The 21,049-nt window shown below is 47.7% G+C and overlaps 8 protein-coding genes across 8 annotated transcripts; 1 reads left to right on the forward strand and 7 right to left on the reverse strand.

Annotated features, from left to right (window-relative positions):
- Positions 1-357: 357 nt before the first annotated feature.
- Pmar_PMAR002048 (hypothetical protein) lies at positions 358-1,461 on the reverse strand (the record flags this gene model as incomplete). The annotated part of the gene is made up of 6 exons (XM_002765466.1): positions 358-500; positions 667-843; positions 921-961; positions 1,014-1,114; positions 1,168-1,281; positions 1,327-1,461. 6 exons carry the CDS (start codon positions 1,459-1,461, stop codon positions 358-360), a joined length of 711 nt encoding a protein of 236 aa, XP_002765512.1.
- A 1,432-nt stretch (positions 1,462-2,893) lies between these two features.
- Positions 2,894-7,193, reverse strand: Pmar_PMAR002049 (CUG triplet repeat RNA-binding protein, putative; the record flags this gene model as incomplete). The annotated part of the gene is made up of 13 exons (XM_002765467.1): positions 2,894-3,013; positions 3,241-3,321; positions 3,366-3,476; positions 3,821-3,923; positions 3,970-4,045; positions 4,094-4,204; positions 4,248-4,399; positions 4,568-4,688; positions 4,904-4,985; positions 5,253-5,332; positions 5,831-5,889; positions 6,585-6,600; positions 7,094-7,193. 13 exons carry the CDS (start codon positions 7,191-7,193, stop codon positions 2,894-2,896), a joined length of 1,212 nt encoding a protein of 403 aa, XP_002765513.1.
- A 438-nt stretch (positions 7,194-7,631) lies between these two features.
- Pmar_PMAR002050 (Arginine/serine-rich-splicing factor, putative) lies at positions 7,632-9,740 on the reverse strand (the record flags this gene model as incomplete). Its single annotated transcript, XM_002765468.1, has 10 exons — positions 7,632-7,690; positions 7,739-7,835; positions 7,995-8,086; positions 8,142-8,368; positions 8,418-8,481; positions 8,660-8,799; positions 8,847-8,905; positions 8,951-9,084; positions 9,133-9,281; positions 9,328-9,740. The coding sequence occupies 10 exons, from the start codon at positions 9,738-9,740 to the stop codon at positions 7,632-7,634; spliced, it is 1,434 nt and encodes a 477-aa protein (XP_002765514.1).
- A 442-nt stretch (positions 9,741-10,182) lies between these two features.
- On the forward strand, positions 10,183-11,355 carry Pmar_PMAR002051 (hypothetical protein; the record flags this gene model as incomplete). The annotated part of the gene is made up of 2 exons (XM_002765469.1): positions 10,183-10,427; positions 10,480-11,355. 2 exons carry the CDS (start codon positions 10,183-10,185, stop codon positions 11,219-11,221), a joined length of 987 nt encoding a protein of 328 aa, XP_002765515.1. The 3' UTR covers positions 11,222-11,355.
- A 1,302-nt stretch (positions 11,356-12,657) lies between these two features.
- Positions 12,658-14,494, reverse strand: Pmar_PMAR002052 (Alanyl-tRNA synthetase, putative). The gene is made up of 10 exons (XM_002765470.1): positions 14,372-14,494; positions 14,198-14,322; positions 13,968-14,093; positions 13,816-13,921; positions 13,644-13,773; positions 13,458-13,594; positions 13,222-13,409; positions 13,007-13,177; positions 12,875-12,961; positions 12,658-12,829 (listed from the first exon to the last, which is right to left on the reverse strand). Exons 1-10 carry the CDS (start codon positions 14,478-14,480, stop codon positions 12,698-12,700), a joined length of 1,311 nt encoding a protein of 436 aa, XP_002765516.1. The 5' UTR covers positions 14,481-14,494; the 3' UTR covers positions 12,658-12,697.
- Positions 14,495-15,438: 944 nt separating this feature from the next.
- Positions 15,439-17,424, reverse strand: Pmar_PMAR002053 (3-hydroxyisobutyrate dehydrogenase, putative; the record flags this gene model as incomplete). Its single annotated transcript, XM_002765471.1, has 7 exons — positions 15,439-15,543; positions 15,586-15,657; positions 15,707-15,842; positions 15,901-16,087; positions 16,170-16,320; positions 16,583-16,719; positions 17,262-17,424. The coding sequence occupies 7 exons, from the start codon at positions 17,422-17,424 to the stop codon at positions 15,439-15,441; spliced, it is 951 nt and encodes a 316-aa protein (XP_002765517.1).
- Positions 17,425-17,574: 150 nt separating this feature from the next.
- On the reverse strand, positions 17,575-18,120 carry Pmar_PMAR002054 (2Fe-2S ferredoxin, putative; the record flags this gene model as incomplete). Its single annotated transcript, XM_002765472.1, has 3 exons — positions 17,575-17,670; positions 17,720-17,857; positions 17,902-18,120. The coding sequence occupies 3 exons, from the start codon at positions 18,118-18,120 to the stop codon at positions 17,575-17,577; spliced, it is 453 nt and encodes a 150-aa protein (XP_002765518.1).
- Positions 18,121-18,950: 830 nt separating this feature from the next.
- Positions 18,951-20,336, reverse strand: Pmar_PMAR002055 (Casein kinase II subunit beta, putative; the record flags this gene model as incomplete). Its single annotated transcript, XM_002765473.1, has 9 exons — positions 18,951-19,107; positions 19,165-19,272; positions 19,315-19,406; positions 19,529-19,631; positions 19,690-19,783; positions 19,837-19,946; positions 19,995-20,065; positions 20,117-20,160; positions 20,309-20,336. 9 exons carry the CDS (start codon positions 20,334-20,336, stop codon positions 18,951-18,953), a joined length of 807 nt encoding a protein of 268 aa, XP_002765519.1.
- Between the last annotated feature and the right edge of the window lie 713 nt (positions 20,337-21,049).

Genomic DNA, 21,049 nt, shown 5'->3' on the forward strand with positions numbered 1-21,049 from the left:
GAATTTCCACACTGCCTTTGAACACATTCATGTTTTTGTCCTTCCTTGTGTGAGTTTAAAGTCCAACGCCGACTACACCGCTTAGTTATACTCGCGTCGATGCACATTAACTTCCGAGGGATCAGTTTTAGCCTTTTAAACTGTCTACTTTCATCCTGTCAATGAATCTTGTCCACAGGGCGAGATAGCCTCTGCCAATGTACTTCCTTTCCTCTGTAGAAATGTGTTGATGATGAACCGTAGTTATTCGTATGCTCTAACTCGACGACGTTTCTCGTTGATCATGTAAAACTCATGAACTCAATAGTAATGTAAGTTCCAGAGAATATACTAATATTGCCCGCGACCATTCTTCCTCTACTTCATCTTTTCATCGTCGGTCTCCTCCATCTCTACTCTCTCGGGCTCCTCCTCCACCACTGCGGCCATAACGCTCATATGGCGAGTAACGTCGATCTTGACGGGAATCAGAACGCCTTCTGTAGTAGTCCGACGAACGCCTAGGGTGTTAACAACAGTCATTTACCTAGTGGTGAAACACTGCATCTATTAACCCATTATAAGGTACCTGCGTTCCCGTACCTATTCCAACTAGCCAGCAGTTCTCACTACTAGATCTATCTAACCCTACTGTGAATTCCAAGTGCCCCCCAGGGTCATGATCACCTGTCTTCCCTTCTACTGCGGTCTCTCGAATTCGATCGACTTCTACTCCTACGATCCCCACCACGGTGTCGGCGACTGCGGCTTCCATCACGACTGTCATAACTGCGGCTCCTCCTACCACCCGAGTACGACCGTGATCGGGAACGGGATGAGGACGATGACGAGCTGTACCCGTATCTAATGAGCAGACGATAACCTTATACAAATAAGAGTGAAATTATATGACTTCGCCCTTCGACGTTCCCTGCTCCTACTGCGACTCGACAGCGCTCCATAACTCCTCCGTTTTCCACTCCTAATAGATGAACAGACACATCCAAAGGCACACGAGACCTCCATAGATTCACCTGTTGTATCCACCTCGTTCCCTCGCTGCATAGGCCGAACTCGCACTGGAAGCCCCACGGGAGCGGTACTCAGCCTTCAGGGGTATACCATTCAGGACCACCTAAACAGTCGTCCAATCTACCCTTATGAACCAGTCGCTAAGCTCAGCAATACTTCCCCGCTGTCGCAGGCGGCGAGTGCAGCTTTAGCACAGTCAGAATTCTCGTAGCGAATGTAGGCAGCCATCTCGTTGCGCTTGTCTACGGGGGGTAACCAACACACTGTTATCTGATATACCATAAATCTGACAAATCACTGAGAAGCAGCTATTACATCGCCGTATTTCTGGAAAACCTGTTTGAGTCCAATCCTGTTGGCCGCTGGTGTGAGGCCAGCTACGATGTCGATAGCGTTTTGCTGAGCATCACGAGGAGCCTCCCGACCGAGGCCAGGACGATACACAGCCATACGACGACGATATAACAACAACTGTAACCGAAACCACACTACTTCATACACAAGGGGCCGACAAGACAGAACCAGAGAGGCGACAAGGCCAAGTCAGAGAACACCCAATATTCATCATGCCATTCAAAGCGGATGACCGAAACCGTGTCTTCCCAATCCGTATAGCAACAGTCCAGCTGCAACACCCTACGCCTCCTTAAAACCCTCACACATCAACACCACAGAGACCCCCGCTATGAAGCTGTCCAGAAGACACCACCGCGACCGAGCGAGCATTTTCTATCTAATGAGCCTATCACTATCACCTCAGTCGCCAGTGTCGATATCGATTCACAATAGAAAAGGACGTTAAACCATTTTGTTCCTGATACCGTTAAGCCGGTTCCACTAGTAGCATTTACAGTACGATGACCACCTCAGAAGGATATAAAGCAATTCCTTGAGGCCCCTCAGTCGACCTAAAATCAGCGTGAAAATGACGAGTACAACATTGGCGTAGCAATAGTACAAACAGCAACTTGACATACAAAGTGAACCTTTCCCGCTCAGCCGAATATTACAAATCTGTAAACGCCACTGGCATGCACAACAGGAGCAAGTGAGATATATAGAATTGTCAACAGCCTCAGAGCCCCTCAGTACGGTCCTGATAAAACCGACCACAAGCCGCAAGGAAATTTCACTCTGCAGCAGAGGCCTCACCCACGCGTGCTCGATGGCTCTAATAGGAACAATTCTAGTAGAAAAATGAGGAACCCAAATAAAACCCGAAATGTGAAAACAGAAAACTGCCGAGTTTCCTCTCACTTACCTCCCTTCACAACAAACTCCATAAAAGTAACGGGGAATAGTCCAACTCGTCCATTCGAGACGCGAACGACCACTCCTTACGCTGCCGATAGACTCACCAAAGACTAGGTATACCCTAAAGCTGAACTTCATCATGTACCCCCCTACAGAGGGCTGATGGGCGACCAACAACCCCCCATGTGGCCTGAACGGTTTACCGTAATAGCAATGACCATCCACTGAGTGATTCATCATAGTACACCTTGTTGCAACTCAGTAGTGGATTCGCTTGAAAACAATATGATGATTATGCTTGCACCTCCAGAATAGCCAGAGTTACCAAGCTTAACGTAAAGTGATCATTTAAGCCGTTGTTAGAGAAAACCACAATTCTTCGGGGACTTCAGCAGACCATCGGCGCCTTTCAAGTTGATGATGACCAACAGCAACATGGTTCAACTTAATGCGCGCCCGCCCCCGTGATCGATTTATCCACATCCTTGAGTATAATTGAACTCGACAATACTATATCATCATCACTACACACACTAAGGCTGTACTATAGTAGTAATATAGAGTCCGACATGCGGAAATAGAATAATCATTGCCGTGATGATCATAGCCATGGAAATGACAAAGCGTGTCAATACGGTGTTGTTGTTGCATGCTTTGGGGAGGCGTCGTTATTGCTACCCTCACCCTTCTTAATTTGGACCTTTATCTTCCTCCCAGTCGGCGCCATATAGCCGTCCATAGTCTGGACCTAAGACGCCGAGACATACCACACCAACCAACACTACTACTGCTCCACACGGCAGATAGGATAAAAACCAAGAAGAGGGGGGAAGGCCTTATCGGCTCTCATACGAACTGCATGTGCTTGTGCTGCATCATCAACTTTATCCATCACTGTTATCATCAATTTCTCATAACCATTGCAAGACTGATCCACGTCGATCGAGGCTAGAAGCCAATAACACTACTACGTACAGCTCTCTCAGCCGAGTCGCAGTTATCATAAGAAATGAAGCCATAACCCCGCGAGATACCAGTCTGCTTATCAACCACCACCTGAATGAAAGCAGTTATCAGATTCACATCAACAACAATACTACTTTCGCAGACACTATGTTTCCGAACGACCCAAAGTGCTGTCGCAAATCCATCTCCGTCCATGCGTCCGGAACGGAAAATATGAAGATATTCGCGCCGGCCGGACCTGACCCCTTTAGTGTCTCTCTCTAGGAGTGTGAGAAAACATGCACATGGTCAACCACATAAAACTCTGTGAAAATTTTGGAAAATTCACATTGATTTCTGCACATCTCTACTCGGATTCGTTCGTATACCATTCGCCCTTCGATCAAGTGATCATACAATATCATCGATCACGCTACCTAGGACCATGTGGGCTCTCGCTGAGACTAGAAGAGACTAGAAATTATATTTCCCCAACTAGATATAATTAGTAAGGAAACTGCCAAGCTCAGCTGAGGAAGGCGAACATATATTCATCCTCCAACACTACTCCCGATAAACGACGACTATTCTCACCCTTAGCCTGAGGCACCGTGTGGGCTGCCGACGGGTTCTTAAACTCTATCGGGAGTTCCCACTGCACCGTGTTAGACTGAGAATTGTGGTAGTAAGGCGTACCATCCATTGCGAAGTACCTAGCCATGACCACTAACTCCAATGCCATCACGCCCATACACTCACTCTGTCCACGCCCCAATGGTTCTACTACACTGCCCTTGGGTGTCTCCAGCCATTGTCGAGTTAAGTGGAACTGACGCTATAGAGTAGACCAATAGCAACAGTAAGTCATCACAGAAGTCCCTACCCTGACCATAGCCCTGCGACATGCCACTCACGAACCGAGGTTGCACGCTCGGGGTATGGTCATAGCCATTTCCAGCTGGAGAGCCATAGGAGCTCACTGGCGGTAGCGACCCTAGGAAGACCGACTGACGAGCCCGTCTACACATCAATCCTACCCGAGGGCCTTCTAGTCGGCCCCCGACTGCTAGAAGGGTCGGCCACTTTCACTTCGAGCATCCGCTGGGAGCCTTCTACCTGTACTCGACCATTGACATCGCTGATGGCTCGCATGGCATCCTTCTCCTCTGCGAACCGTACGAAGGCGTACCTGCCTCATCCACTGACAAGCAGTGTTGGTGACAACATAGAAATTTTGAGAAATTCCCGATGGTTTCTTTCACAACAAACTCCTACAATGAGCGAGTAAATTTCTGAGCTCGGCTGAGGACAGCAATCATATATTGCAACATTGCCACTATCAGCTCGCCCTTATTACAAAGCATGTGGTCCCGGTACGTGTACTTCAGTGACTCTGCCAAAAGGCTCGAATATTTTGCGTAGTTCAACAGCTTCTGTCGAAGGGCCAAGACCAGCCACATACAACTTCGTCTCTTCACCTAGGCACGCCCAAGATTCACCCAATGTGTCATAAAAAGCACATACATGGAATTTTTCGGAAAATTGCTATCACTCGGCAATACGTGATTTTTTTCAGATTTCTATTTGACGTGTTACTGAAGCACTCTCCAAAATTTCGTAGACTAGCTCGAAATTACCGAAAAGGAACAGGTGCTCAAAATTGATCCCGAAATGGTAGGACGCGTTTTACTACTCCTCATGCCAGGAGTCTCCTTAGTCAACCCGAGCCTTTCAGCTTCTCCTTGTGCATAGATAACCGTCAGCGGCCTGGCGCTCTACACACAACATTATGACCAACCATATCAAACACTCATTCCCTACTTGGAGTTTCACCCGTTTAACATGAAATTGCTCACTAGTGTTTTTCTGATCACTAGGGTGGTGACTCGATTGAATGCTTGAGCCCAACGGAGGGACATGCGATTTCAATAACAGTGAATTTAAATTTTTCCCAAAAAATTGTAAAATATTTTTTTAAATTTATACCACTTCTCTTCATTGAAGCCATCCTTTCAAACCAGACATCAACAACAAGAGGTCACCTCCGGCAGAATCGCCCCGTTCAATGCAGCTATGGCGTTCTGTCCTTCTGCGAGATCTCGAAACCGTACAAACGCCAACCCTGCATAGCATCGTCATCGATATGGTCATATCCTAGCCTGTTTCAGACACGCTGGTTTCCTCAAAGTAAAAGTCTTAAAAGCAGTTCAGCATATGATGGTAGTATTGGAATTTATGCTCGCTTTCCTCAGCTGTGTAAAAAAATTTTCCTCACTAACTACACAAGTTTATATATGAAAGTCGATATAAATTTCCCAAAAATTTTTGGGAACTTCAGGAAATTCCCAAAAATTTAGAATTTTTTCACGAAATTTTGGGAGATAATCTCCCACAGTGCTCACCAAACATATATGTGCATATTTTCCCACACACTAAGTGTGAGGAAATATTGTACACAAGTGTCTTCTGTAATTTTAGATTCTTGTGATACTAGTCTCCCTTGCTAGCCTAGCCTATACTTTATGATTACTGTATTGATCATTAGTCAAAAACCACTTGTTTATAACTCTTGTTGAGTTATCTAATCCTAACACTAAGTTTGTCAGGCCCGACGTCTCACCTCGGGACTCCTGTGTTTCTCTGTCTTTCATAATGAACACTTCTTCGATTCCACCATACCTACTTGCCACACACGGACAGTCCAAATTTTCCCATTTTTTCCGCGATATTTACTGCTGAAATATCCGCAATACATCGTCAGAAGTGAGCGATTTGGCTAGCCCTCGAACAAACAACTTCACGGGACCTCCCCCACCAAGACTCTGCGGCGCATTCACCATGTACGCTGAATTCAAGCTGTCATGGAATGCCACTTGCCATGATTTGGCCGTACATAGTCATAATCAGTGACAACCCAACACGGATAGTAATGACACCAGGGAAAGTAATGTTCGTTACGCCATCTCCCTCTACTTATGAGGACTGTAGACTACTACTTCGACCACCAAATGGTCCCCATCATAGCATGCACAGTACCTATCGATAATTCACACCGCAGATTCCTTCGCTCGGCAAGCTTCTTCTATACTCTTTGATGAAATATACTTGCATATCGCCAAGGACATCTACCAAAGATGGACCAATTCGTCAGCACTTTCCCCTTTACACAACTTTCTCCATATCCTCATAACTTGTCGAATATGACCAGTCTGCAATTAGTTGAGAGCTTCAAGACGATACCTGAGTTTGCCTGATATTCACACGCCCTGAGAAATTTCGAGGGATGAGCTCTTTTTTCGACCAACCCGTTGATCCCTACATAGAAATATAAACTAAACGCTTTCCGAGCGATATAATCACGACGGAAGACTCACCTCGCTCTGTCATCATCTAAAATACAACAACTCGGAAGGGAAGTGACGAATCGTCTACACCCTCAAACAGCCGTAAACATATTGTCAGCGACACATATAGTCGGCCATACGCACTGTGTGAGAGTCTATAGAAAATGCAGGCAACCCATCTGCCATCCTCGAATGCTACGATCTACTATACCACAAAAACAAGCCACGGTGAGACAGACCATGACAACACAGAATTTCCATGCCAATCCAGTTCACGTACAACCCATCTAGTTTCTGATGATTACCATAGCACCTCATAGTAATGATGAAAGACATATTTCCTTTTCAACCTAGCCGATCCAAGCTCTAATACGGTGCCATTTGTTCCAACTTCACATACACGGCGTAATAAAACAGTCCATAAAAAGTATTACGCCTCTGGCGGCAACTACGCTGTCGAGCATAATTCTATATGACGATACTCTCAATATCGATAGTAATAGCCGAATCAAAGCCATAGAACGGTAGGATCACCCCACCAGGACCATTCAAGTAGGTAACAGGTTGGACATAGGGCGAGCCAACTATTTGGCTTTCCAGCTGTTTCTCCCATTCTCGAGCTGTAGTAGTAGCCGACATAACGATACTAATGGATATACACTAACTACATGACCACACATCATCTGAGCCTATGAATGAATTCTCCATGATATCTCCAACTCCCCGAACCCCAGCTCCTGTGCATAGCCGAATTATGTATCGACCAGCCTTGATGCTATTCCCCCATGCTCGAGCTGGAGTGGTAGCAGACATAACGATAATAATAATGAGAATACACTAACTACGTGACCACACATAACGCCATAAAGTAATATCATCGGACCCGGAGTGATATCTCATCTCCCTGAAACCCGGCTCTGTCCATCGCCAGGATATATACAAGCCGTGACTTTCCCCGTTTTAACGCACAATACATAGATAGCTTTCGTATCAATAGAGTATCAATAGGATGATGCGGAGGCGATAAAAACTATCCACCAAATCGTCATACGCCCAACACGAAAATAACAAATCGCCTTAGTAACGCATACCACCCCGAGGCCGATCGTATCTTTTGATATCGTATGAGGAATCGTCTGAAACACACAAGAGAAAATCCCATACTGCTGACAATACTCGCCTACCTGTATTACGAGGCTGTCCCTCGTTTCTGGTGATACGGAGTCGCTCCGGACAGCCCTGTATACGTCTGCCGTCCAGGGACTTCAATACCTCCTCGACCTAATGGGAAATGTTACTACTATGCGGTCCGTCGTTGCCTTGTGTATGCGTACAGCATATTGCGTTCTATATAGTAGACAACTTTTGTGCGATTTTTACACTAACTCCTCGGGGCCTGGGGCTCCACAACTGCCCCCCAAGACCTTACGTCCAGCTTACCTGTGCGGGGTCCGTATACTCCAATACACCACAGCATACACGACCCTCTCGGAAGGTCCTAGCGAACGAGCACGAACTGCCATAGTCCTTTCCTGAGCACACACAAAAAATGTCTATAAACCAATGAAAACCATCATATGTTGCTACCAAGTTGCTTGAGTTCCTGCCAGCTCATGTCCTCGGGTAGATTCTCGAGCTTCAGCTGCAACGCCCCTCTACCCCCCACAGTTCCCCCATGGCGGCCCGACCGTGGCATTTCCTTATCGTCGTAGAAACTAACACCGTCATCACCACCAACACGACGTCCACCACTATCGCGATCCCAGGACCCTTGGCGCTCAGCCGGTCTGGATCGGCTGGACGGCGGGCTGTAACTACTCATAGAATACAATGCCATCTTGGGCAAGATGATAATAGGCTCACTCAGGGTAGTCGCGACGAGTAGTAATATCTCTCCCATAGTCGTCCCTTCTACCACCGCGGGAGTCTGAGGACGTCAAAAATACATCATCAGATAATACAGTGTAAAGCACGCTGCTATACTAAACCATAGTTAAAGAGGTATTTTCATCTCAACAATGCGATTCGACCAACAAGTTCACATTGGTGTTACCAACTGTCTCGAAATTGAACACATTAGTTCACATAAACCACTGGCCGCCTACCTCCACGGTACCAATCTCCACCACCACTGCTGCTGCCTTCTCGTCTGTCATAACCTCTCCTGTAACCGGAGGAGTACCCACCACCACCACTGTAGTTGCCTCCCCAACGACCACCTCCATACGAGGGTCGCTTCCAGTCTCTGACAATAACAAGGTATACCGAATTCACTTCCCACACTGCACATACCTATTGTAAGAATCATAAGGGCGACGACTTTCGGAAGATTGACGGGTTGCATGGGCAACCTGAGGAAACCCCTATAAGCTCTCTACGAATCTTCTCGCCTCTACCTTGATAGTGAAACCCCCGAACTTGGTTTGGTCCACATCCTCGATCGCCTCAGCAGCAGCACCCTCCGTATCGAACTGCAGGAAGGCGTAGGTGTCCCTTGACGACTGACAGATCTTAACGTCAGTAACGCGACCTGATATCAAAAGTCTACCTCCAACGCCACTGAGAAACACTTGCTCACCTATTTTGCCGAATCTGTCTTCTAGTTCGACCTCGCGGACGTCGGAGGGCAACCCACCGACCCAAATACGAGAGGCACATCCAGCTTGGGAAGGCCCTCTCGCAGGTGTTATTTCGGCTCGGCCGAAGCGACGAGAGTTCGATCGAGACCTAATCAATGATGAGAACAACAACACTTCAAAGTACTCTCCCTTACCTTGATCGGTCTCGTCTATGTTCACGACGGATCTCAGCATCATAGCTAGGCTCACGTCGAGGGCGGTGGTCGCGAGAGATGCTCCTCGAGCGGCGACCATCGTCCGAGGCAGAGTCGACGCTACTGCTACTAGCACGAACAGGGGCGCTACGGGACGCGTCCATGCGACCAGTACAACTAGCAGAGGCCTCAGTTGTGGTAGTAGCAACTTGCTGGACTTCTGCAGTGTCCTTTTCATCGACACTGGCCCCTAGCTGCACGACAGAAGCAGCAGTATCAGCAACCTCCCTTGGGGCATCCGACTGAACCGGATCGTTGCTGTGGGTTGGGGACTTCACAAGGCTCTCATCTCCACTAGTGGGAACATCGCCTGGCGCAGGGCAAGCAGGGTCAACAGCAGTATCTCCAACCATCTTAACAAGCGGATCACCTCAAGGTTCAGCACGCAGTACAAAACGTTTTTACACGTGTTAAAACGGTCAGTTCTGTGACGTGCAACGATTATGTTCTACTCTATGGGTAGTGGGCAGTAGAGTGTGACTCCTCCTACTTGCAGTTGATGACTTTATGTTAAAATGTCTCTGTAGTAGTATCGGCATGCCTGACTCTCTACTACTACACCTTCATTGGCGGCGGAAAGGTGGACCTGCGAACCGTGCATTGGGCGCATTGACGAGGGTTCTTCTAATATGCTTGGCAGTGCTGGTGAAATCGATTCCAGCAGACGAGTTCACGGGCTATTGCCGTTGGGTCTCGCCTGATGACACTTTTGATGAATATGAAGGAGTCCACGAGGCCTATATCGCCTTTGACAACACCGATCAAACCCAAGGGTATCTGAGCCTTTATGTCGACATGTCACATGCCGGCGACCCCAACACGAGGCAGGTCTATCTATGTCAAGACGAGCTCGTCAATGTCAAACAGACGTTTCCTAATGGAACTGACTCGATGAGCATTCAACAAAGTGAAGTGTCAATTACATATCATAGTATGAGCCTATGTCTAAGCAAGGCTTTCAACTTCATGAAGGACACTGGTCTAATAATGCGAGACACCACCGATCTCACGTACCTGCTCTTACGCCTCAACGAGACATGGTAGGAGCACTGAGGTTTCCGACATTGCTCACATTCACCTTCTGTATTTCAGGTTCGTAACAGGGCCAGATCCTAAGACTAATCGGTTGCCTCTGTATACTGCTGGTAACCAGCTTGAACTATGCTCTAAGTCCCCACTGTTGTCTTCAAGACCGATTGCTGGGGTTTACTGTGCATCTACTTATTCCCTCAACGCAACCAACGCTGATGAGTCTCGGTTGGGTCCTCTTGGTGAAGGACTTTTCGTTACGGACTATGCTCCCGTAACACATTACCACCCCTCGATATATGTAGGGGCCTTCAACTTGGTGGTGGGAACCTTCTGGGGCTCAGTAAATTTGACGTCGTTTGATACTCCTGGCATGCTCGAAACTTTGCCCAGGAACAACCCTTTGACGTACACTCTAGATACTAACGGCAACATCTCTAGTGTGCTCTACTACGACCATATATCAGTGTTTATCAAGACAAGCCTATTAGATAGAGTGGGCGACGCTCAGAGTGTTGCGGTATCATATCAGAATCGGTACACTCTTGAGCTCAGTGGCGACCGCTTGTCATGTCCAGTGTTACTCGGACAGATAAGCGACATAATGCTTCCAGATGCGGTCGATGGTCCAAACTCTGCTGAGTTGCCTTCCATACCTGACAATGCATGGAAGAAGGCCCAAGGGCTTGTCATTGGTTGCATCGCTGTCTTCATCATCATACTATTTGCCATATGGTCTATTCGTGTGGATAAGCATAGAAAGGAGGCCCTCAAGAAAAGGACGGCTCTAATAATACCGAGTTAGGCTCCAATCTTGTGTGTTAATGACATCAGACTAGTCCCCCCCCTAGCCAGTGAGCTTAGGGGTGATGACCATCCTCTTGGTCCCTTCCTGTACGTTTAGTGTATCATTAGGAGAAGGTAGCTTTCATAACTGCCGTTCTCGTGGTCTAATATTCCATACCATTATCTACAAGAAAATCTCTCGATTGCCTTATCTTGATGAGTTCATCATCAGCGTTTGCCCGAAGTTTTTCCACGATCTTTCTCGGCTACACAGTCCTTTGTGTTGCCTCAATCACACACATCGCTGAGGGATGTGGAGTAGGGAGAGTTGGAGCTGTTCGAGGGTCGGTTTAGTTCCGTTTAATTCGCCTTAGCAGGGACTTCCCTGTCTCTGCAATCTTTACTTGTCTGAGTGATTTCCATCCCATCTGGTGTCAGTTTGAGGAGTTTGAGTTTAAAATAAGCTACTCAACTACACTAGAGATCATGAGGACGGAAACAGGAGAATATTACTTCACAATGGGATGATAGTCAGAGTTCAACTGTGTATTTTCCGTCCACACTGCTTCCCTACTATTTGTTCATATCGTGTGTCTCAATTCACTCAAGTGGTTTCGCTTGATTTTCCTATACAAGAGTCTAAACAGTGAGCTGATATAATATACACGGTCGGCATCACAGAGAATAACCTGCAACTGATATCAAAGTCTCCGTTGTCAATTTCTGAGGTGAAAGTCCAAAGCAGGGAGGCTCACGAACCGCAGCTAAGGTGGAGGTCCGATCATTAGATATCGATGACCTGCTATTGTCAGTAATGGATGAGCAAGTCTTTCGAAAATTAGCAAGTTGTATACTCAAACTGATTACTAATGCGAATGGATGCATCGCTTCGCTGTAATTCGAACTTTAGAGATGAAACCGTGAGGCGAGCGGTCCGTTTACACCCTTCCACATATTCGTAGGATATTTTCGAGGCACGCTAGCTAGGGTTGAGTGCGTCGAGTAGCCGTGGAGTGGAGGACTTGTGACCCTGCTACGATAATGATAGTGTTTCTGAAGCTATGATATACAAACATCAGGGTGAAACTCGACTTTCTCAATGAGTTATGAGTTTCACACCATGTATGCTGAGAGCTTGTGGAGGGGCATATGATGGTATGGTTAAAGGCAGAAGAGATTTATTCCATCCTAATCCTACCACTCCCTGGGGAAGTCCCGAAGAGAGGAGTACACGCACTGTTGTCGGCACACTCAGTGAGTGTCACGCAGGCACTGTGCCCCTGAGTGTCTTTCCCTCATCAGTATTTCTAGGGTCGGCTCGTACCGAACTACTACCCTACCAGGCCCACGTAACCACGAGTGGTATATTTAACGTTGAGCAGCTCAAATCGAACCATGAATTGACAACACGAGAGTAGAGCAAGGTCGCAACGCCGCCGCCTCAAGTATGGACAATTGAAAACAATTAGAGGAACGATAGAATCATTTACAGATCTTAAGCGGCAACGGCCTCCTCGATGATGCCCATGGCCTTCTTGAAGTTGCGCTCCTTGATGCCAGTGATGGACTTGCCCTGCCAGACGGGTTTCTTTCCGCCAGCTCCCTTTGCACCAAACTCCTCGAGTAACTGTCAAGACAACTCAATCGAGCCCGCCACCTGGCCGAGGCTTACCGAGCTGAGCATCTCCTTGTTCGCCAAAAGCGGATAACCTTCTTGACAGTCCGACAAGAGGAAGGCGGTTGGGCAACACAGGAGTATCTGAATGACAGCGATGAGCCCACATCATCACAAGGGTTTTGCTACAGCCTTCGGAGTTCCCTCCATCTCCTTTATCTTCTCTGACAAAGCCTTCTCAAGTAGATGCAAGAAGGGTGATTCACAGTCTCTAAAGGCACCAACAACGGACCGACCGGAAGCCTTCTCAAGCAGGTCGGACGCTAGGAACTGGACAAGTTCGTCCGTGAGAGCTTTCACCTGACCAAGGAGGACTACACGCCGGGTTGGAGGCGAAGACGAACCTGTCGATTGGCAACAGTGAGCTGCTGCAAACGTTGTTGAACTAATTCGGGGAGCTTCTCCCTCTTGCAGCTCAAGTCATTGACCATAGCGGCCTCTCGATTGGAGCACTCCTCGAGACGGTCTAAGACTCTCTGGCCGATGAGGAAAGTGAAAGTGACGATCTGCGTGGACGCCTTCAGTGAGTGACCTGAAACAATGACCGTATCCCTATGACCGCGCGCCAAAAAATTGTCACCTATGATCTTCACACACTGCAGCTCGGAAAGGTTCTCAACATGAGTTCCTCCACACGCATTCTTCTCAATGCCGTCGATCTCAACTATTCTAAAAACGTCGCCCTTCACCTTCTTGGGCAGGGCGGAGCGGAGCATCCTAAAAATGAAATATCCCGCTATCCAAATCATTGACGGTTGAGCCCTACGGGTCTCTATTGCCATTCTCGTCCTCGAGCTCGCTGCGTTTCATTTGACGGTTGAAAACCGTACGGTGCTCCCGAATGGCCTGGTTGCATGCCTTTTCCAGAGCCTTCACTCGGGACTCCAAAGTTTCTCCTAAAAAGGCCTTCCGAGCCACAAATTGATCCCGTGAATTACCTTGCGGGATAAGGTCCAGGTTGCAAGGACCGATATCGACAGAGCAGCTCTCGTTGCCGAACTCCCACGAATCGGTTTTGCCGAACTCGGGGAAGATCTCGGCATGCTGCACACAGAGACAATAGAGGATCCTATTGCTAGTCAAGACCCACCTCACAGAGGGCACTGATGAGATGCTGACCCGAGTGCTGTTGGGTATTGTCCCAACGTCTGTCCCAGTCTAGGGTGACCGCCACCTCGGACCCCACTTCTACCTTACTATCCACATAATGATGAACCTGAGTGACAACTGTCGAACCACGAGGCGAGCGGTTCCTCTACAGGTCTCAACTCAGTGTTATTTTGTCAGTTCATAACGATAAACCATGTGCATCACTAATACCTCTCCCTCAGAGTTCTTATTTACATAAAGGACCTTAGCGTTGCCTATACGGCCGGTATCAGAGGGCTGGCCGCCCCCCTCAGGGTAAAGTAGAGTTTGGTCCAGTGTCACCACAAACTTAGACCCTGAGATTCACCACACTCACAAGACGTGTCACCACCGTGAGCGTCCCACCTTTCGCCATAGGAGCCACTGCCTTCTTAGGAGCAGCCTCACAGGTGAGGACCTTGGCCGTAGCGGAGCGGAGCTTGGGCTGGGCTATACACAGTACTCGAGTGGCCATTGAGCAGGAGGATAGATGAAACAGGAATGTCTACAGTCGAGTGTTATGACTCTGGCACAGCCTTCCTTCAGTGAGGCCGAAGCTCGGACGGGCATGGGGACACGACTGTGTCACCAGTGTGAGGGCAGGGCGTAGGGCTGCTACCTCGTCGAGGCGGCTCGCGTTCACTTCGACCCAAGCAGAAGAGCTCAACAGTAGGAGCGAACTCCGATAATACCCCGGGCTGACCCGACCCATCACTCGGGGCGCCTTAGCGAGAACGCCCGCACATTCCTCACGCACAGAGGACACGTGCCAAGCCCTTTGATGGTCTATCCGATGCCGAAACAAACTGTTTCACATGGTCTCCTCGAAAGCTATACCTCCCATTGTATCGAGGATCACGATGCCTCCAACCAGGGAGAATGCGAACTCTTCGGTTGGGAATCTATTGACTGCTAGCTTTGAGTAGCCATACTGTCTTCTCCAACGGTTCTCCTACTATGTGACTTTCCGTGCATCTCGATGGTAATATACTTTTACGGCCAACTTCTTAGTGAAAATAATCCAACCATACTAGCCGAGGCAGGTGAAGAGAGTCTACTTCAACTACACGCTAGTAAGGAAGCTGTATACTTTTCCGGAGACACCTGCATACAATCCTTGATACTTAGTCTGACCTTTAGCTAGAGCTACTTAGTCTTGCCATATACTGCTGTATTTACCTACTGGAAAAACTATATTGTTGTGCTTATCATGGCTCCTAAGACCAAAGCCAATCAAAGCTCCATCATGGCTCGCTTGTGCACATGTATCCTTTCAAACTCATTTGCAAAGTACCTTCACAAGTGCGCTGTATGAGTATGGATTACCCTATCTCTATACACCCTCACAGGTGGCGTTAAAATCAAGCCTTCCCCACTTAGCAACGCAACCCAACGAGTCTGCAATTCACATGGTGAGACAAAAAAACAAACTTTCACTCCTTTCCAAAGTACTCATAAACACAACTGAAATCCTTCCTGCCATGTCCCTTAGCACCAACGCTAGCATAAACATCTCTCGCGAACGCCGCGACAGGCACCTGATACATTCACTACACCAGTACGACCATAAGCGCCTTCACCTCGGCACCACAGCCTTCCGCAGCTGCCTTAGCCAGGTCAAGATCTTTGACCATCAAATCTACCATGAAACCCTGAGAATCATCATCCTAATATTACCCACACCACACAGACGAGACCCACGCCCGAGTAGCTCCTATTAGAAGGTATGTCCTTATCCAGAACACCAGGCACTGGGTTGTAGGTGTCCGAGCTCCAACAGCGTCCAGTAGAGGTGTTCACGATCTCCGCAAAGACTTTCGGGTCAACACCCAGACTCCTGAGACCAGTACCATACATTTCGATGCAGAATGCCATGAAAATTTCCCCACTACTACTTGGCGAGTCGAAAGCCTTCAGCTACTCCCAACATGCTAGCAGCAAGTATGAGGTTATTGGAGACCTTCACGGCCTGCCCTAAGCCTGTGCCCCCACAGTGCTTCGGGTTGCCCATGGCACTCAAGATCTCCGTAGCTGCCTTCAGATCTTCAGGAGTGTCCGCTCCCACCATAAAAGTTAAAGTACCTGTACCAGGGATCGAACTCGATACCTTCTGAATGCCCTTCAAGCACCGTATCCAATCGCACTTCGAAGATGAATACACTACCAGCCTTAGCCGCCGGAACTCCACCACTGACCGGGGCATCCACCATCCTATGGCCCTGCTCTTGGGCCTTCCTAATAACATGCTGGGCAGCAATAGGATCAATAGTAGAACAGTCGATCAAGAATGACGACTTCTCCAACAGGGATAGGATCTGAATACCACATAAATTCGATGAAAGATGGACAGTCGGACGACATTCAAAAATCGCAACGAGCTCGCACTAAGTCAAAACGGATGTATAAAGTGTTCGATTTTGGTAGTCGATGAGGGATAAGTGTACACCAGAAAGCTATAATAATACGTGGAGTGTACTGACCGAGAGCTTTACCACGGACGAGTTATATAACATACCCTGAGGATTGCTACATTCCAAAACAGTAAGCCCCGATGCATCGCGGTCCAAGCTTGCCTACCCCTCCATTGGTAGCAGTATAGAGTTCCACCACGTCCCGAGTGCCTGGTAACATAGATATGATAACTTCACTCGATCCACACAGCTCCTCGAGATCTTCAGCCACTCGAGCGCCCTTGGACGCGGCTTCCTTCACACCTGAGCGATGGACATCCAACCGTAACCAGCGACTCCATCACGAAAGCGAGACTCTGATGTCTGATACGCTCACTGCGAAATATCAAATCGTACATTTCCAAGATTTTTCATCTCTCCAGAATCGGCCTTCCATATACGCCCATAACTACAATTTCAAAACTCAGCAAATTCAATACCAAAATCAAAAAAATGTTTTTCGTTGAGCGCAAGGAGAAGTCTTGGAATAAATGATTGTCGTATTCCTCAGCCGAGTGCAGAAGTTTCCTCACTAACTATAAAAGTTTACGTACACATTCGGATGGAAGCATAGAGAAGTCAATGAGAATTCCTTATTTTCATCCTCAAAATTTCCGCAAATGTCACCTACATTTTTCCCACACCCGAAAGGAGTTTTTCCCAGGATCAAAGTTCAAAGTCGCAATATGAGTTCGATTTTCGCAGACCAGCCGAAAATAAAAGTTCAAATTCGTAAATCAACTTTATGAATCAGGAAACCAAACACAAGGCCTATTTTAACCAACGAAAGCCCTCCCTCAAACTACCAGGAGAATCCTTGAACTTGTCAAACACTACGAGGTTGCGTTGGGCCTTCAAAAGGTTCGCCGCCATACCAGAACCCATGTTGCCAAGACCGATGAATCCGATCGTCGAAAAGCAGCGAGATCCTCTGCAACTGCCGACACCCCTCCGAGCGAAACTCAGCATAGCAATGATAAACTAAGCGGAAACCCGAGTGACACTACTAACCCAAGAAGATAGATACCATAACTCAAGCAAATTAAACACGATAGCAGTCTAGCAATTTTAATGGAGTTGACAGTTTTTCCGTCAAACTCTTCAGAAACAACATTCACTTTACTCAGGAGTCGGCTTGTAACCATCAACATAGAAATTAACAGTCGACTGAGGCAACTTTACTTCTTGACCATCCATGTCTTCAGTCACCTTAACCTGAGCATAAAGCCACTATCGATGACCATGTTATGGAAAAGGAGGCCACCTGGCATCCCAGACGGCTCGTGTCCTCCAGCCCAGGGGCGAGATCGAGTAAATCATCCTCCTCATCACAAGGCTCCGGCAAGCTATCGTAGAGATCTTGTGACAATATGCAGTGACAGGTGGAGCACGCCATTTGTCCCTAAAGTGAACCATACCAAAATTCTCGAAATGAATCTTCCTCACCTCGCAAGCCCCCTCAAGATCAACTCCGTTCAGATGGGCAACATCCATAAGCGACCACCCAATTGGGGCGTTCGCGGTCTTCTTTTTCCCATTAGGATCAACGAAGATGATATTAACACTGGGAAGCCCCTTAGCCGCAGCAGCGTCGACATGGAACGCTCGAGTGAACCTCACGAGGGGCCTGGCGGTGAGAGCAGCACTCATGCTACTTGTGGTCATAACGGGAAGCATGGACCGTATTAAAGATGACGACATGATCGTTGATCGCTCTACTGTGATGATAGCAATAAAACTGCAATGGATGGTAAGTGACAGCATTATCACAGGATGAGTCATTCTGCATAGCCTCAGATATTTCAGGAGAAACGCCAGGTGCTGGGATCGAACCTCCGACCACAACAAAAGCAACTGTAAAGCGATACGGAAACACCACCTTGTGATGTGCAAAATGAAATCGCCATCATCATAATACAGGTGTTGTTTCAACGAGGAAGTACGCACATTTAACTTTGTTATGCAACTTCAGACGATCTGCTACTTCCTATCGAACTTGAAACTGCTCTCTTACGCCATGTTTCGACAGTACATCGCTTATTCTTGGCGAATCCGGGCTCCCCAACTCCCATCGCAACACCAAGTTCGATGACGTATTGCCGCATGCTACTATCTACATCTACCTAGTTGAACATGCCCCCCGTGAACAATCCCAAGGCTTCATAATATGAACTACGTGTATCATAAACTACAAAATCGCCTAGCAATTGCTACTCGAACACGGATGTCGTCAGCCCTCTGAAGAACCTCCGAGAGCTTATGTATCACTAGTTCAGTGCGTTACTCACAAACCATGAGTGAGCAGTAGCAATTCAACGACCAATCCCTCGTGTACTCGGATCGTCCCATAACACCACTTCATACCACTCCCCCCTGAACTGATATCCAACTCAATGTCCCCACTGCATACAGGTGAGAAAAGCGTTGTCACTCAATAGTTGGTAGTGATACGTTGTGTATAGGCCGCCAGGCCTCGCTACTGTCACCGACCAAGGTCAAACACTAGCAGCATGCTGCTGGGCTTTCAGATCCTCCTCCTCTTCTCGCTGCTGTTGTTGCTGCTGCTGCTGTTCTTGAAGTCTTTGCTGTCGAACTTGAAACTGCTTTCTCACGCCGTCTCGAACACTATAATGGATCTTGAAACCGTATACCCTAACCAAAGAAGAAACATCACTTCTACAACAACAAACCCTAGCCACTGTCTCTCACGTTGGTTCGAATGGCACGGCCGGCGATGTGGGCCGCAAGTGGGGATATGCCATGAGGAACATATGACAGAACGAGCTAGCAAAATAGGCGCCGTCAATGATCTCCAACCTGAGAGCGAATAAGATGGCAACTTCTGTGGGCCGAGCTCACCTCGCTGATCGAGGGTAGTAAATCTCATTACACCGTGGACAGAAGACTTTTGTACCACACTGACCGGGCCGATCATTACCATAGGGCAGGACCTAAGGGCGAGAGTCACATGCATCTAATTTCATAGCAGTTCTTTGCATTTTTCTGAGGCATGTCGAGCACCACCGTAAGTGATATCAAAGGCTCCCCTAAAAATATATTCTGTCATTACTACCGGCTGCTTCGCCTCTTCACAGTCCGCATTCGGGCATAACCCGTATGTAAAGGCCGAGTACTTATCCAACATAGCCTGCATACCTCGACTAGTCAATAGGAACCTGGACCAATACTCCTCCCATTGTTCCCACATGGTGACACCCAACGCGTGTCACCCACCTGGCATGAATGAGCCCATACAACATCTGGGCCGCACTTTCTATTGCATCTTCTTTTGAGTGATCCAACTCGCCGCTATCCAGTTCCTCATCCTCTGAGCGAAAATAACAATAACACCAACAACCAAGGTAACCATGCAGAGCACACCAGCGTCTAGGATGACGTTAAGGGCGTGGTCATAATAAGGAACTATATCCCGCAACCCAGTAAGATTGAAATCATCCAGTACATAGTCCTCATCTACTTCTACGAAGTACCTGACCCAACGACACTACCACAACAGTGCCCTCCCTTCCCAACACTACTCATTGCCCTTGCAGCGACAGAACCACTCAATCCAGCTAACGCCTTCATCTTCACTGAGATCATCTGATGCCTGCATTCATACAGAGTTGTCACTAAATCCACTTTTCCTCTCCCATCTCACCTCATCAGAGAGACCCTCAGAATCGCTTTTTGACATACCAGGGACTAAACAAAGGAGATACGGAAATTCTATTCCCACACGAAATTCCATCGACCGGTTTTGGCCGCGCATAATATAAAGTAACATTCAGGTCGGGATGATGCCGATCAAAGGTCATCCATCATCAGTTTTATTCCCTGTACTCAACATTACCTCCTCCTGCTGTCTCGCGTTGGGCCATAGAAGTGAAGGGAAAGGAAAGCGGGCAACGGAAAACTAAAGGGAAATATATTTAGAAATTTTTATAAATTTTGTAATATTTTTTGAGGATGTAGTTATGCTAGTTGTTTGCTTCACAACAGCACATGCTAGAGATCAAGTCCCGAGTGATATTTATGAGATGATCAGGGATTGAACTCGGGACGGCTGAGTTCAAACCCAGCTCACCAACCAACTCAACCAAACTACAGTGGGTGAACCTCCAGCACGATAGTGTCTTTATACAGTCGTGAACCATTTCTTATTCCCACACCTATCCCCGATACAGGCCTTCCCCAAAACGCTGATATCCTTACAATCCAAAATTATAATCTATCACAAACATTATCCCAACGAAAGCGGCCATCACGACGGCAGTAACCACCTAAGACATCACACTGATACGGTGAAGAGAAAGCCCGCCCTTGGTTTGCCTCAGGCCAGGACTAGCATGCACATACAGGGATGGCAATCTACTCTTACCGTCCTTGGAAACTTATCATAAACCCTACAAGTGTTGAGTGAACAAGAATAACAACAGGCAAACCGCGGCTATCAAAAACCACTGAATTCGTTCCCCATTGATGACAGCATAAAACCTCAACAGCCCGACACCGAGGCGAATCCGCATGGGGAGTAGGAGGAATCATGATCACCGCAAAGGCAATGGTAATCCACCATCATCAGGAAGGTCAA

The sequence above is a fragment of the Perkinsus marinus genome (assembly GCF_000006405.1).
Source record: "Perkinsus marinus ATCC 50983 genomic scaffold scf_1104296975500, whole genome shotgun sequence".
Taxonomy (NCBI): Eukaryota; Perkinsozoa; order Perkinsida; family Perkinsidae; genus Perkinsus; species Perkinsus marinus.

Excerpts from the sequence above, each read along its gene's own strand:
- Pmar_PMAR002052 (XM_002765470.1), bottom strand. The coding sequence starts at position 14,480 with ATGGCCACTCGAGTACTGTGTATAGCCCAGCCCAAGCTCCGCTCCGCT. Across the intron at positions 13,774-13,815 it reads CCTGGACCTTATCCCGCAAG|GAGAAACTTTGGAGTCCCGA; the intron begins GTAATTCACGGG and ends AGGCCTTTTTAG. Across the intron at positions 13,410-13,457 it reads GCAGTGTGTGAAGATCATAG|GTCACTCACTGAAGGCGTCC; the intron begins GTGACAATTTTT and ends TCATTGTTTCAG.